The sequence below is a fragment of the Lemur catta genome, chromosome 17, assembly GCF_020740605.2.
Source record: "Lemur catta isolate mLemCat1 chromosome 17, mLemCat1.pri, whole genome shotgun sequence".
Taxonomy (NCBI): Eukaryota; Metazoa; Chordata; class Mammalia; order Primates; family Lemuridae; genus Lemur; species Lemur catta.
In genome coordinates this window covers 8,093,353-8,104,763 of record NC_059144.1, presented here as the reverse complement: position 1 = coordinate 8,104,763, position 11,411 = coordinate 8,093,353, and the positions used below count along the sequence as shown (strand labels likewise).

The window sequence follows — 11,411 nt, the reverse complement described above, 5'->3', positions numbered from 1 at the left end:
TGTGAGGACTAGTGAGAATGGAAACACCTGTTCCCACAGGGCTGTGTCCAAGCACGGAAGGCCCAGAACCATCCCTCAGCCACCAACTCCGGGCTGTTGTTCCAACAACGCTAGGAAGTCAGAAAGCGCTGTCAACTCCCCTGGGGTGGAGGCGGGAGCTGGGAGTAGAGTCTGGCCTTGATCGGTTCTAGGAGGACTGGGGGTCCTAAGGCATGCGCCGCGGGGTCTGGGCAGGGAACACCGTCTGTGCCGGCCGCTTCCCAGACCAGGCGGGACTGAGCCCGGAGCCCAGTGGGGCGGGGGCCTGTTGGGGACGGGGCGGGGCAGGAGGAGGGGACTCCGCTTTCTTCCAGCAGGGCGGGTCGCCAGTCGCCTTTAAATGCGCTGGGCCGGCGCCAGCAGACCGTGTGTCCAGAAGAGGGACCAGGCGCCTCCGCCTCCCCCGTGCCCGGGTCCCCCGACCCCCAGGCATGCCCCTGCGGTCCCGACGCCCACGCGCCTGAGCCTCCTCCGTAGGCTCCCGGCCCCGCGCGGCCTCGGTGTCCCCGCCGGCTCCCGGCCGGTCCCCTTGCCGCCGCCCGCCGCCGGCCCGACCGCCATGCAGGCGCGGGCGCTGCTCCTGGCCGCGCTGGCCGCCCTGGCGCTGGCCCGGGAGCCCCCGGCGGCGCCGTGCCCCGCGCGCTGCGACGTGTCGCGGTGTCCGAGCCCCCGGTGCCCCGGCGGCTACGTGCCAGACCTCTGCAACTGCTGTCTGGTGTGCGCCGCCGGCGAGGGCGAGCCCTGCGGCCGCCCCCTCGACTCGCCCTGCGGGGAGAGCCTGGAGTGCGCGCGCGGCGTGTGCCGCTGTCGCTGGGCGCACGCCGTGTGCGGCACAGACGGGCACACCTATGCCAACGTGTGCGCGCTGCAGGCGGCCAGCCGCCGCGCGCTGCAGCTCTCCGGGACGCCCGTGCGCCAGCTGCAGAAGGGTGCCTGCCCATCGGGTAAGCTCTCAGCGGGGAGGACAGAAGCCTTCTCCTGGGGAAACTGAGGCTCAGAGTTAGGGCCAAGCTGAGGTCCCCACTCCCTGGGCACAACTGGACAGCCCTTTAGATATCTCTAAGCAGCTCTTGGTCTTCCAGGTGAGGAAACTGAGGCCCAGAAAAGTGAACCGCTGTCCACAAGGTCACAGAATTAGAGTCAAAAGTGAAACCCAGTGGTCTCCTGACCACCCTGAAGGGCCTCATCTGTATTTCTCCAGCATCTGTGTCTGCTGCAACCGTCTCCCCTGGGCCTCATGTCCCTGCCCCGTCAGGGTACTGGGTGAAAAGCAATCTTTCCTGGCCTTCAATCTCCAGAGGGTATGCTCTCTTGGACCACACCAGTGTTTTCTTTCTGCGGTTAAAATGCATGTCTGCAGGGAACTGTTGGGGAAGAGTGACTGTGTGGGTCCCTGGACTACTTAGGGTGCCACAGGGACAGTCTGTTGGGGGTAGAAAATGCCTCAGTCTCTTGAGACCCGAGAACAGCCTTCCTGACCTGCAGTTGGTTCTAGGTTGCATCTTGCCATGCAGGCTGACTCTGTGCATGGAGGAAAATGCTAGAAAACCTTGCTGTTCCTTTCCTTGTTTGGGGGCCCTCTCAGGAAGGCAGACTCTGCTGTCGGTCGGACAGATGCTGCCTTATGCCCAGTGCGGGGCCCCGGGTTCCTGGATATGAGTCAGGCCCCTCATATCCCGTGCACAGATAGCGGGGCGGACACGCAGTGGCCACCAAGACAGGCTCCACGGAGCCCTGGGAACACCATGGGGAGCATCAAGTGCCCAGGGTGCCTGGGATGCCTCCAGAGGGACATCCAGGCTGCATCTTGAAGGTGAGGACAAGTTTTCCAGCAGCAATCGGGAAAGGCATTCTGGGAAGAGGGAACAGCATGGGCAAACGCATATGGGCTTTGCTGTGTTGAGAAGAGTGGGTCGCTCTGAGCAGCTGGTGTGGGATTAGGTGGGGGTGGGGGCAGGAGTGACACCCGAGGCTGGGCAGGTCAGCAGAGACCGGACGATAAGTGGCCGTAAGTGTCATGCCAGTGGGCTCAGACTTGACACTGTAGGTCGAAGCTTCCCACAGTTAGGGTCCTGTGGCCCAAAGGGGTGGGAAACAGAACACTGTCCCCGTAGTGGGGATTCATAGGTTGGTCCGTCAGAGGAGCAGAGGAAACCTGCAGTTGTCTCCAATGATAAAACCCAGGTTTTCCTGAGATTTTCAGCAGAGCTCCTCTTTTCTGGCAGCACACAAGGCCTGCCCCGGCTCCCTGTGGCTGTGGGGCATCCTATGCGATGCTGCATGATTGTGTGGGAGAGCCAGCCAGGGGGTTTATGGGAGGGTCTCAGTCCGTTTGTGCTGCTACAACAGATTCCCTGAGACTGGGTAACTTAGAAAGGACGGAAGTTTATTTCTCACGGTTCTGGAGTCTGGGAAGTCCAAGATCAAGGTGCCCGCAGGCCTCACGTGGCAGAAGGACAAGCGCCAAAGAAGGCCAAATGCTGTGTGAAGCCCGTCCTATTGGGGCCTTAATCCCATCTGCGAGGGGAGGAGCCCGAATGGCCCAATCTCTTCCCAGGGCCCATCTTTCAACATCGTCACATCGGTGACACCTGTATTTTGTTTGTTTTGTTTTTTTGAGACAGAATCTCCCTCTCTTGCCGGAGCTAGAGTGAGTGCCGTGGCGTCAGCCTAGCTCACAGCAAACTCAAACTCCTGGGCTCAAGCCATCCTCCTGCCTCAGCCTCCCGAGTAGCTGGGACTACAGACATGTGCCACCATGCCCGGCTAATTTTTTCTATATATTTTTAGCTGTCCAGATCATTTCTTAATATTTTTAGTAGAGACAGGGTCTCGCTCTTGCTCAGGCTGGTCTTGAACTCCTGACCTCAAGCGATCCACCCGCCTCGGCCTCCCAGAGTGCTAGGATTACAGGCGTGAGCCACCGCACCCAGCCGACACCTGCATTTTGGAGGGGCCGCTTTCAAACCATAGCAGGAGTGAGGGTGACGAGGTCAGAGACTGAGGGCTGGAGAGCACGGCGCGGCTCAAGGACTCAGCAATGGGCGTCATAACTTAATGAGTGCCTGCTGCACCTTGTGGTAGCCTGTCCAGTCTGGGGCTTGGTCCTGGTGTGCCCGTCTCGGCCTTGAGGCCTGTCCCCTGCAGTCTGGCTGTGCCGGGGGTGGGAGGGGCCTCCCCAGTCCCAGGGCCCAGAGGCAGACAGGAAGGTTGGAGGTGCAACACTCACCGGCAGAGGAAGTCCACAATCACCTTCTCTGTGTGCCTGGCTGGCCCTGGGCTGGCGACAGGGGCACAGCAATGAAGCAGCCCCTGCCTGTGCCCTCAAGACTGACAGAGCATCGGAGAGACACAGGGAGGCCGAGAAGAGGAAAACAGGTGATGGCCACAGCCAGGTGCAGCAGTAGCTCGGAAACGCAGGACGTGGCTATGAGCATGGAGGTCTTGGCTGTGGGCTCCGTGCTCCCAGACCTGCAGCCCCAGCGCACCTCTTACCAATCAGGTGATGTCAGCTGGGCTACTCAGTTACCCTCAGTTTCCTCATCTATGAAATCAGGGGACAGCAGTACCCAGGGGGAGGCTGTTCAAGGCACATGGACACATGCCTGGCTCCTGGGGAGTGACCAGGAGCAGCTCTGCCTCATTTCATAAGCTGTTACCGCAGCTGGGACTGCTGCCACCCTGCCTCCCTGTGCAAGGTCAGGGCGGGCTCCCGGAGGAGGTGCTCGGTGCTGGGCTGGGGAACATGAGTGGGAGCTCCCTGGGCAGAGCCGGGAGGGCGGGGAGGGCACGGGCAGAGCAGACGTGGGTGCACAGGATCCTGAGAGCCCCGGCTGCCACCAGAGCCTGAAGGGCCAGGGAGACAGTGGGGAGCTGCGCCTGAGGGGGGGGGGCCACAGGTGCAGGAAGGAGGGCTGGATGGGGTCCCAGATACTGTGACCTTGAATCTGACGCCAGCCGGCTGCCTGTCTTTACACGGGTTCCTTGGGGCTGCTGCCCAACTCCACGGGTGACACACACGTTGTGGGTGCCGTGTAGCCCTGGCCCTGGTGCCGGGTGCACAGGGAGCCCGGACTCCCGGGTCTGGGCTTGTGCAGCATCCACTCTGTGTGGGGGACTTGCTGGTGCCCGGCCTCTTGCCAGCGCATCTCAACTCCCTCTGCAAGTCGGGTCCCTTCTCAGGCACCCAGACCTGCAGACTGAGTCCAGGAAGGGTGAAGTGACGGGTCTGAGGTCACACGGCCAGGCCTGGCCTGGTCTGGGGCCTTTGAAAGCCGTGCTCTCTTGGGCCCCTGGCTTTCCTCTGCAGGGGCGGGACAGGGCCCCCGAGGCCTGGGGTCCGCTCCAGCTCAGCCAGCCTCAGCCTGCACGGAGGCCCAGGCAGTGCCCACCGCTCACCCTCCCCAGGGCCCAGCCAGAGGTCGCTAGTGACGTCTACACGTGGTGGCGTGTAAGGCGATGCCCACTCGGGGCATTTCTGGAAGGAAGTCCTGCGAGAGGACCGTGGCCTCTCGGGGCCATCTGTGTCTCCCTCTTCGTGCCATGGGGGTCCATACCTTTTGCCCCTCTCCCCCTGTCCTCCTGACTTCTACAGGTGGGAGGGGCTCCTGGGTGGGAGGGGACCTCCTCCTCTGCCTTTAAACACTGCTGAGGTGCAGATGACTCAGGGCTGTCTCCCGCCCGTGTCTCCTGTGCTGGAGACATGTGTCAGCTGCCTGGTGACTTGCCTTGGTCCCTAACTCCACCCCTCCCAGCCCAACCCAGAGGACCACCCGGGGTGCTTGGGTGAAAGCCTTTGTCCCCTGTGAGCCTCTGCTGCCCCGCATAGCTGCCTCCTGTCACCATGCGTCCTCTTGGCTCAGCCTCGAAGTGTCCCCAGGTTCTTCCTTGCCCCAGCAGCGCTGGCCTCACCAACTCCATCCCTTCTCCACACAGCAGCCAGGATGACCTTGATCAATCCATCCTGCCCGTGACTGCAGGACACCTTCCAGTGGTGCCCCAATGCTTACCTTGGCCCTCAAGGCCTCTGCCCGCCCCTCTGATGCCATCTCATGCCATCCTCTCATCTCTGTGCCAAGCCAAGCCTGCCTTCTTCCACCTCAGGGCCTTTGCACATGCAGTGCCCGCTGCCTGAGTTTCCCTTCCCTCACATTCACATGGTCGGTTCCTCATCCTGCCCTGGGCTGGGTGCCTGACACCCCTGAGCTGCCCTCCCTGGCCACCATCCCTGCAAGCCTTTTGGCAGCCTCCCAAGCGCACCCCGGGGTGTCCTCTGGCCCCTCCCAGCCCCTGTGTTGTTTGTTGACTTGTCTGTGTTATTGCCATGCTCCCCAGACTGAGCCTCGCAGGGCGGGGCCTGGCCCGGGGCCTGGCCTCCGTAGGTGGTGTGAAATGCGTGGGTCGCCCGCCCCTGTGGTGTGTGAACATCCTGTAGCCCTCCCAGCTCTTCTTGCACACCTCCGGCAGCAGAGGCTCACCCCTTCTCCAGGGAGCTCTTGCGTAGTCCCCTCTCCTCACTAGGGCAGAGCTGTCACACAGAGTGGACAAATCGCCGTCAGTGGGACAGTGAAGAGGGAGACAAATATGTGTCAGAGGTCTGACTCGGAAGAGGTTTCCCTTTGCATGTAACTAGCGCCCTGTGACCTTGCAGCCTCTCAGCTAAGCTGCAGACAGATAGCCCTGCAAGTGTGCCATTAACTCAGAATTCAGAGCCCTGGGCAGTTTACAATGTGGCATTTTAATAATCAGCTTTTATTGTGCAACCCCAAGCAGGTTCTGACAGCATCGTCCAGTTTTATTTATTTAAGAGTTTTGTTGGCTTTTGATTTTTAATCCTCTTAGCAGCCTCCTGGGGCTGCACATGTCTTGGAATTCAGCACTCAGGACTAACCAGGCAAGATGACGCCTCCCCTACCCCTCCCCGCCCCGCCTGTGACAGCAGGGCTGAGCTGCAGCATCTGGAGGTTTGAGGACTGTGCCGCCTCAGTGCTGGCTGCGTTGGCAGCCCAGAGCCTTGGCCAAGGCCGCTGAGAGCCAGGCGTCCGGCCAGAGAGGGGCTCAGGACCCGGGATGCTGTGCAGCCGCCCTGTCCTCACCAGGGCTTGCCTAGGAAATGCACCCTCACCGCCCCGGACCCCACACCTGGAGGTGCTGCGGAGCTTCCTGCAGGTCTTCCTGGGGATTTCTTGCCCAGAAGCCCCGCCCAGTGGCCCTTAGGGACTTTAGGAGACGCAGAGGTCCCCTGCCGAGAGCCCAGTCCTCCCGCTGCCCTCAGGACCAAGCATAGGCTCCTGGTGTGGCTGGCAGGCTCCACGCGGTCAGGCCTCTGCTTCTCGCCCACCATCACCATGGCCAGCGGATCCCCTGGGAAATCCCGATCCCGTGCTGTGAGGGACAGATGACAGAAACCTCCTGTTCGAGGCCCGTGGAGCCTCGCCCTGCCCAGCCCAGATTCAGGCCGCCCTTCCTTCAAGTCCACGTCCAAGGGGACCCAGAGGAGACCACCTGGCCACTGGGGGCTGAACAGAGGCCGCCAGGCCGCCAGGCTGCCGGGAGCTCGGGGGAGGTGAGGCGAGCAGAGCTCTGCGGGGCCTTCCTGGAGGCCTGAGTTCTGTGCAGGGGAGGGAGTGGCCGGTGCTGGCCAGCAAGCCAGAGGGTCCTGCCAGGTGGGCTGCACCTCCTGCCCAGGGCTGCTTTGACAGAGAAAAGCCACCAGGTTTTATGAGGGTCAAGGGTGACACGTTAGGCTTATGCTCCAGGCTTACAAAGCCTTAAACATGTGGTCTGGGTATTTTTGTCATGGCTTTTTATAAGAAAAGGTGCAGGGCGGTGCCACAGGTCACTCAGGTAGAGAGGGACAGCTCTGCCCTGAGCCCGGGCACCCCTGGCTTTCCATCCAGAGCACCCCGAGCAGTAACCCCCCTGCTTAGTTTTGATGAAGGTGTTGAGTGGTGGCTGAGATAGAATAAAATCACAGACCCCTTGTTCTTGATGCAGCAAAAACATGGCCAGGACATGTGTGTATGTTCCCCAACCTGAACACGGGTCTAGTGCAGGGGGTAGCAGGCAACTCCCTTGAGTTGTGCAGTTTACAACCTTCCCAACTGTGTGCATTACCCCTCCTCTAGCAAAAAACTGGCAGAGCCAGGACTGAGACCCAGCTCTGTTCGTCATGTCTGGCTGCTCAGGGGTGAGTCCCAGCGCTGCCACTTCCCATGGAAAGACCCCACGAGTCTCCTGGGCTCTCAGTTGCCTCACCTGTGCAGAATGGTGATGACAGTGGTACCCTCCTCACTGGATCACTGGACAGGCAATGAGATAATGAATTAAAAGTGCTTTGCATGGTGTAAGGGCTAAGAGACATTAGTGCAAATGGATGTAAATATTGGCATGTGGGCACTTACACAGATGGAGCTGTCAGAGTGAGGGAGAGGTGGTCAAGGCAGGGAAGGAGCTGGAAGGCGGCATTTGGAGAGGAGCTGCCTGGTGCCAGCCCTGGTGTCACTGGCCCTGCTCAGTCCCCGTGTCAGCACTGAGGAGCCTGAGCCCTGAGCAGTCAACTGACTGGACCTGGTCAAGGCAGGGAAGGCTTCCTCTAAGAGGAGGGCCACGGGCTTGGATGGCCCAGTGGGCAGCGCAGAGCCCTGCGTGGCCCTCGGGACCCTGAAAGAGGACCAGCCCCCTCTTCATAAAGCATAAGCCAGATGCTGGTAGAACGACCTCCTCGGTGGGGTTGGCTGCAGCCCAGCCGGGCATGGAATTTCACAGCCAGAAACCAAGGATGGGGCAAGGCTGGGCTCTCCTGGGGATGGACAGCCAGTCCTATTGGCCAAGGAGCAGCAACGGGGTTGTGGGGTACCCACGGTCAAGGGTCGAGGGGCCCGGCTGTGTGCCTTGGGCAGGTCGCATGGTCTCTCTGAGCCTGGTTTCCCTCGCCTGTAAAATGGACTAACGGTTCCTGCCTTGCAGAATTGCTGCAAGAATTCAATGAGATCACAGACTCGCAGAGCCCAGCTGGCCCGCCAGCTGGGTGTGGCCGTGGGGGGAGGCAGTGAGCTGCTCTAGGCCTGGGCTGCTGCCCCGCCCCTTCCTGTGTTCCTGGGACAGGACTCTGGGCTGGAGGGTCGCAGGCAGCAGCATCCACCCACGGGGAGCCACAGCTGGATCTGAAGCTGATGTTCTTGGCCGGGGGGTCATGGTTCACTCGGGGACAGGCAAGTTTTCAAGAGGAAGGAAAACACAGGGAGCTGCCCTGGGAACTAACTAGACCTGGAGGCAGCTCCTGGGGTTTCAGAGTCTGGTTCTTGTGGAGGGTGGGGCTGGAGCTGTCAAGGTGGCCGCTGGGGCCGCACATCTGTCTCTGGAGAACATTCGTTCCCTCCTTCATCATTCACTCTCTCGCTCCCCTGCTGTGGGCCAGGCCAGCCCCGGCTCAAGGGTGCTGGGCCGTGGGGATGGTCCAGAGGGACAAGCATTGGGAGGGAGAGATAGGTCACCAAGCCTGCAAAGTCAGGGCGGGCTCCCCAGAGGAGGTGCTGTTGGCCTGGGCCTTGAGGGATGATGGGAAGTGCATTCCTGGAAAAGGAACTGCATGTGCAAAGGCTCAGTGACATTTAGGCACATGTGTGCTTAGGGAACCAGAGCAGGGGTGCAGAGGGGAGAGTACACGCGGCTGCAGATGTCAATGGGACCAGGACAGCCTGGGCCTTGAATACCCTGCTAAGAGGCTGCCATCTGGTCTGCAGACTGTGGCCAGCATTACAAACAGATTGGCAAAGCCTGGGACCTGGTGGGCACCCACTGATGGCTCCTCCATCCCTAGCTCACAGCTGACCACTGGGCGACCGAGGGGTCTGCTGGTAGCAGGGGCAATAAAAGAAGGGGCAGTGATCTTAGTGTTAGAGGAACAGAACTGGGTCTTAGGCCTGGCTCTGCCCATTATCTGCTGGAGGGACTAATGCATACAGTTGGGCAGGTTGTACACTGCACAATGCCAGGGGAAGCTGACCACGTTGTGATCTTTGTCAATAATGGTCCTAGAGTCATGCAGTGAACAACCTGTGCGGTGGTACAAGGTAGCCCTGTGTAGTCCTCCTTCAGGACCTGCCACTGTCCTTCAGCACTTCTGGAAGCCCTGTTGGGCAGGAATGTGGGAGGTGGAGCCCCAAAACCCGGCTTGTCTCCCTGCTGGCTTTTCTCCCAGTCTTCCTCTATGCTGGCTCTGCCCCTTCCTCTCCCAGAAGGTGCCACCGGACACCTGGCCTTCGCTGCTGTGTCAAGTTCCCCCTGACTAAGACTCCCAGGGCCTTTAGAGTACAGTTTATTTTAAAAGGTGGGGAAAAAAAAGTTCACAGCTGAATCTGGTTGAGACTGTTGACTTCAGAGCTTTGGCTCGAGGATGGGGTGGGGGTGGGGGTTGTCAAAAAACCCCAAACAAACAGAGTCTGCTTCCCAGCCATGGGGGCCCAGGGTTTTCATGTGGAAAGAGGCAGTGGGAAGCCAGTCTGCCCTCCCCTGACTCATGGGTGACTCATCTGAGTGGGGAGGAGCTCAAGGGACACCGGCCTGGCCCCCCACAGGCTGATTTAAAGGGACAGGGCCTGCCGGAGTGTCCCAGGCCCTGGGGTCACTCCAACCCCGAAGTCCAGCTGACCTGGGGTGGTGACAGCCTGCCTCCCCCATGAGTGATCTTCGCCTCCGAGCCTCAGTTTCCTGGGCTGTAAAATGGGCCACTTGCTCTCGTGGGGCTGCTTGGAGACTTGGATAACAGGATGAACGATGCTCTTTCTTTCCGGGGGTGTCTGCAAACCTACTGTGTGCTGAGCCAGGTAGAGTCAGCAGAGCATCCTTGAACTTCCTCCTTCCCTTCCTTCCGAAAAGTCTCAGAGGCTGCCTCACCCTGTGCTGCCTCTGCCTTGTGTGGGGTGAAGCCGGCGCGGCTCTGTCTCGGGGCGGCCCGGGCTGCGAAGGGAGCCACTCCGAGGTTCTGTCACCTCACTCTGACCTCCCGGCCGTCCCCGCGGCCCCTCCCCCAGGCTGGTTTTTCTTCCCTGTTTTATCTCTCTTTTTTTTTTTTTTTTTTTTTTTTTTTTTTTTTTTTTCAGATTTACTGTATATAATTTACCTATGCTAGAAAATTTGACAAGTCCATGAAAAAAGAGAAAAAGTCACTGGTCACTTTACCCCTGCCCCCAGTGAGCACCATGTAGTAGTGTTTTGATGTGTTTTCCTGTCAGGCTTTTACTTATGAATATTTTATAGTGGTTTTAAAAAAAAATCATCACACATAAAATCGAGTGTCACCTATTTTAAGTGACCTCTGGAGAGACCACGCTAGGAAGAAGATTGTCCCCGGGAGGCTGCTGAGCCCCCAGCTCCCCGGGCTGTGAGGCAGAGCTCGTGCCCGAGGGGCCGGGGACAGCGCTGCCACCCACCGTGGGGAGACCCGGGCCGGGTCGCCCAGTGGGCTGGGTGGGACAGTGCCCAGAGAGCATCTGGCCCCTGGTGCTGGATTCTCTGAGGTCCAGGGTGAAGGCACCAGTGGTGCAGCCGGTTCTGGTCAATTCTGTGGGGAGGGGAGACGCTTTCCTCCCCCTTTGGTGTGTTCACACCAGGCCTGGTCCCCCATCTGCCAAATCAGTGGATCAGCAGTTGCCATCACAGCCGACTCGGGCTCAGCCGTGGTTCCCGGGTGCCGTTCCCCTGCCTGGCGGACTCTTCCAGCCCTGGAGCAGAGGCACCTCCAGACCCCCTACCTCACCCCTGGGCTTCCTCTCTGTGCCACCCTGGTCACTTGCCTGCCCCCCAGCCCCAGCTGGACCACTTGTCTCCAGCGGCTGGCCTGGTGGGCACACGGAAGGCACCTGCACACGTGGCTTGAATAAACTCCACGTGGAGTGAGCGCTGCGGGCGAGCCTGGTGTTGGAGCCCTGGGCAGGGACAGCTTGGTCCGACTGGGAGAAGGCTGCTGGGGGGCTCCCTAGGGGACGTGCATTTGGGCCAGGCCAGGGACCAGCTGAGCACCTTGGAAGCGAGACGCAGGAATAGGCACAGAGAGGGAGGTGGGTGACAAGTAGAGGCTTGAGGACAGGTGGCCTGATAGAGGTCCCACAGCAGGGAGAGGTGACACCGGCCTGACCTGGGGCTGCTGGTGTCCAGTCACCTCTCCCCCTGCACAGCATGGGGAGCTCTGTGCAACACAGAGGAGCAGCTGACCCCTCGGGTCCTCCCCTGCTGGAGGGGGGAGGGCGTGGGCCTGGGGGTTCCTCTGGGGTCCCCTGGGTCATGCAGATTGTCAGTCTGGGAACCTCTGGTGGGAAAGCCAAACCTTGAGGGGGCAGCAGTTTCTGTGGCTGGCTTCCCTTTTCTCTGCT

General features: G+C 60.4%; 1 protein-coding gene across 3 annotated transcripts in view; it reads left to right on the top strand.

Moving 5' to 3' along the window:
• The first annotated feature begins 432 nt into the window (after positions 1 to 432).
• Positions 433 to 11,411, top strand: part of HTRA3 (HtrA serine peptidase 3) — a 31,241-nt gene continuing 20,262 nt past the window's right edge. For all 3 annotated transcript variants that reach the window (XM_045528569.1, XM_045528571.1, XM_045528570.1), the window contains exon 1: positions 433 to 983. In XM_045528569.1, the coding sequence (XP_045384525.1) occupies positions 599 to 983 (385 nt within the window). In that variant the 5' untranslated portion in view covers positions 433 to 598. The remainder of the gene's footprint in view (positions 984 to 11,411) is intronic.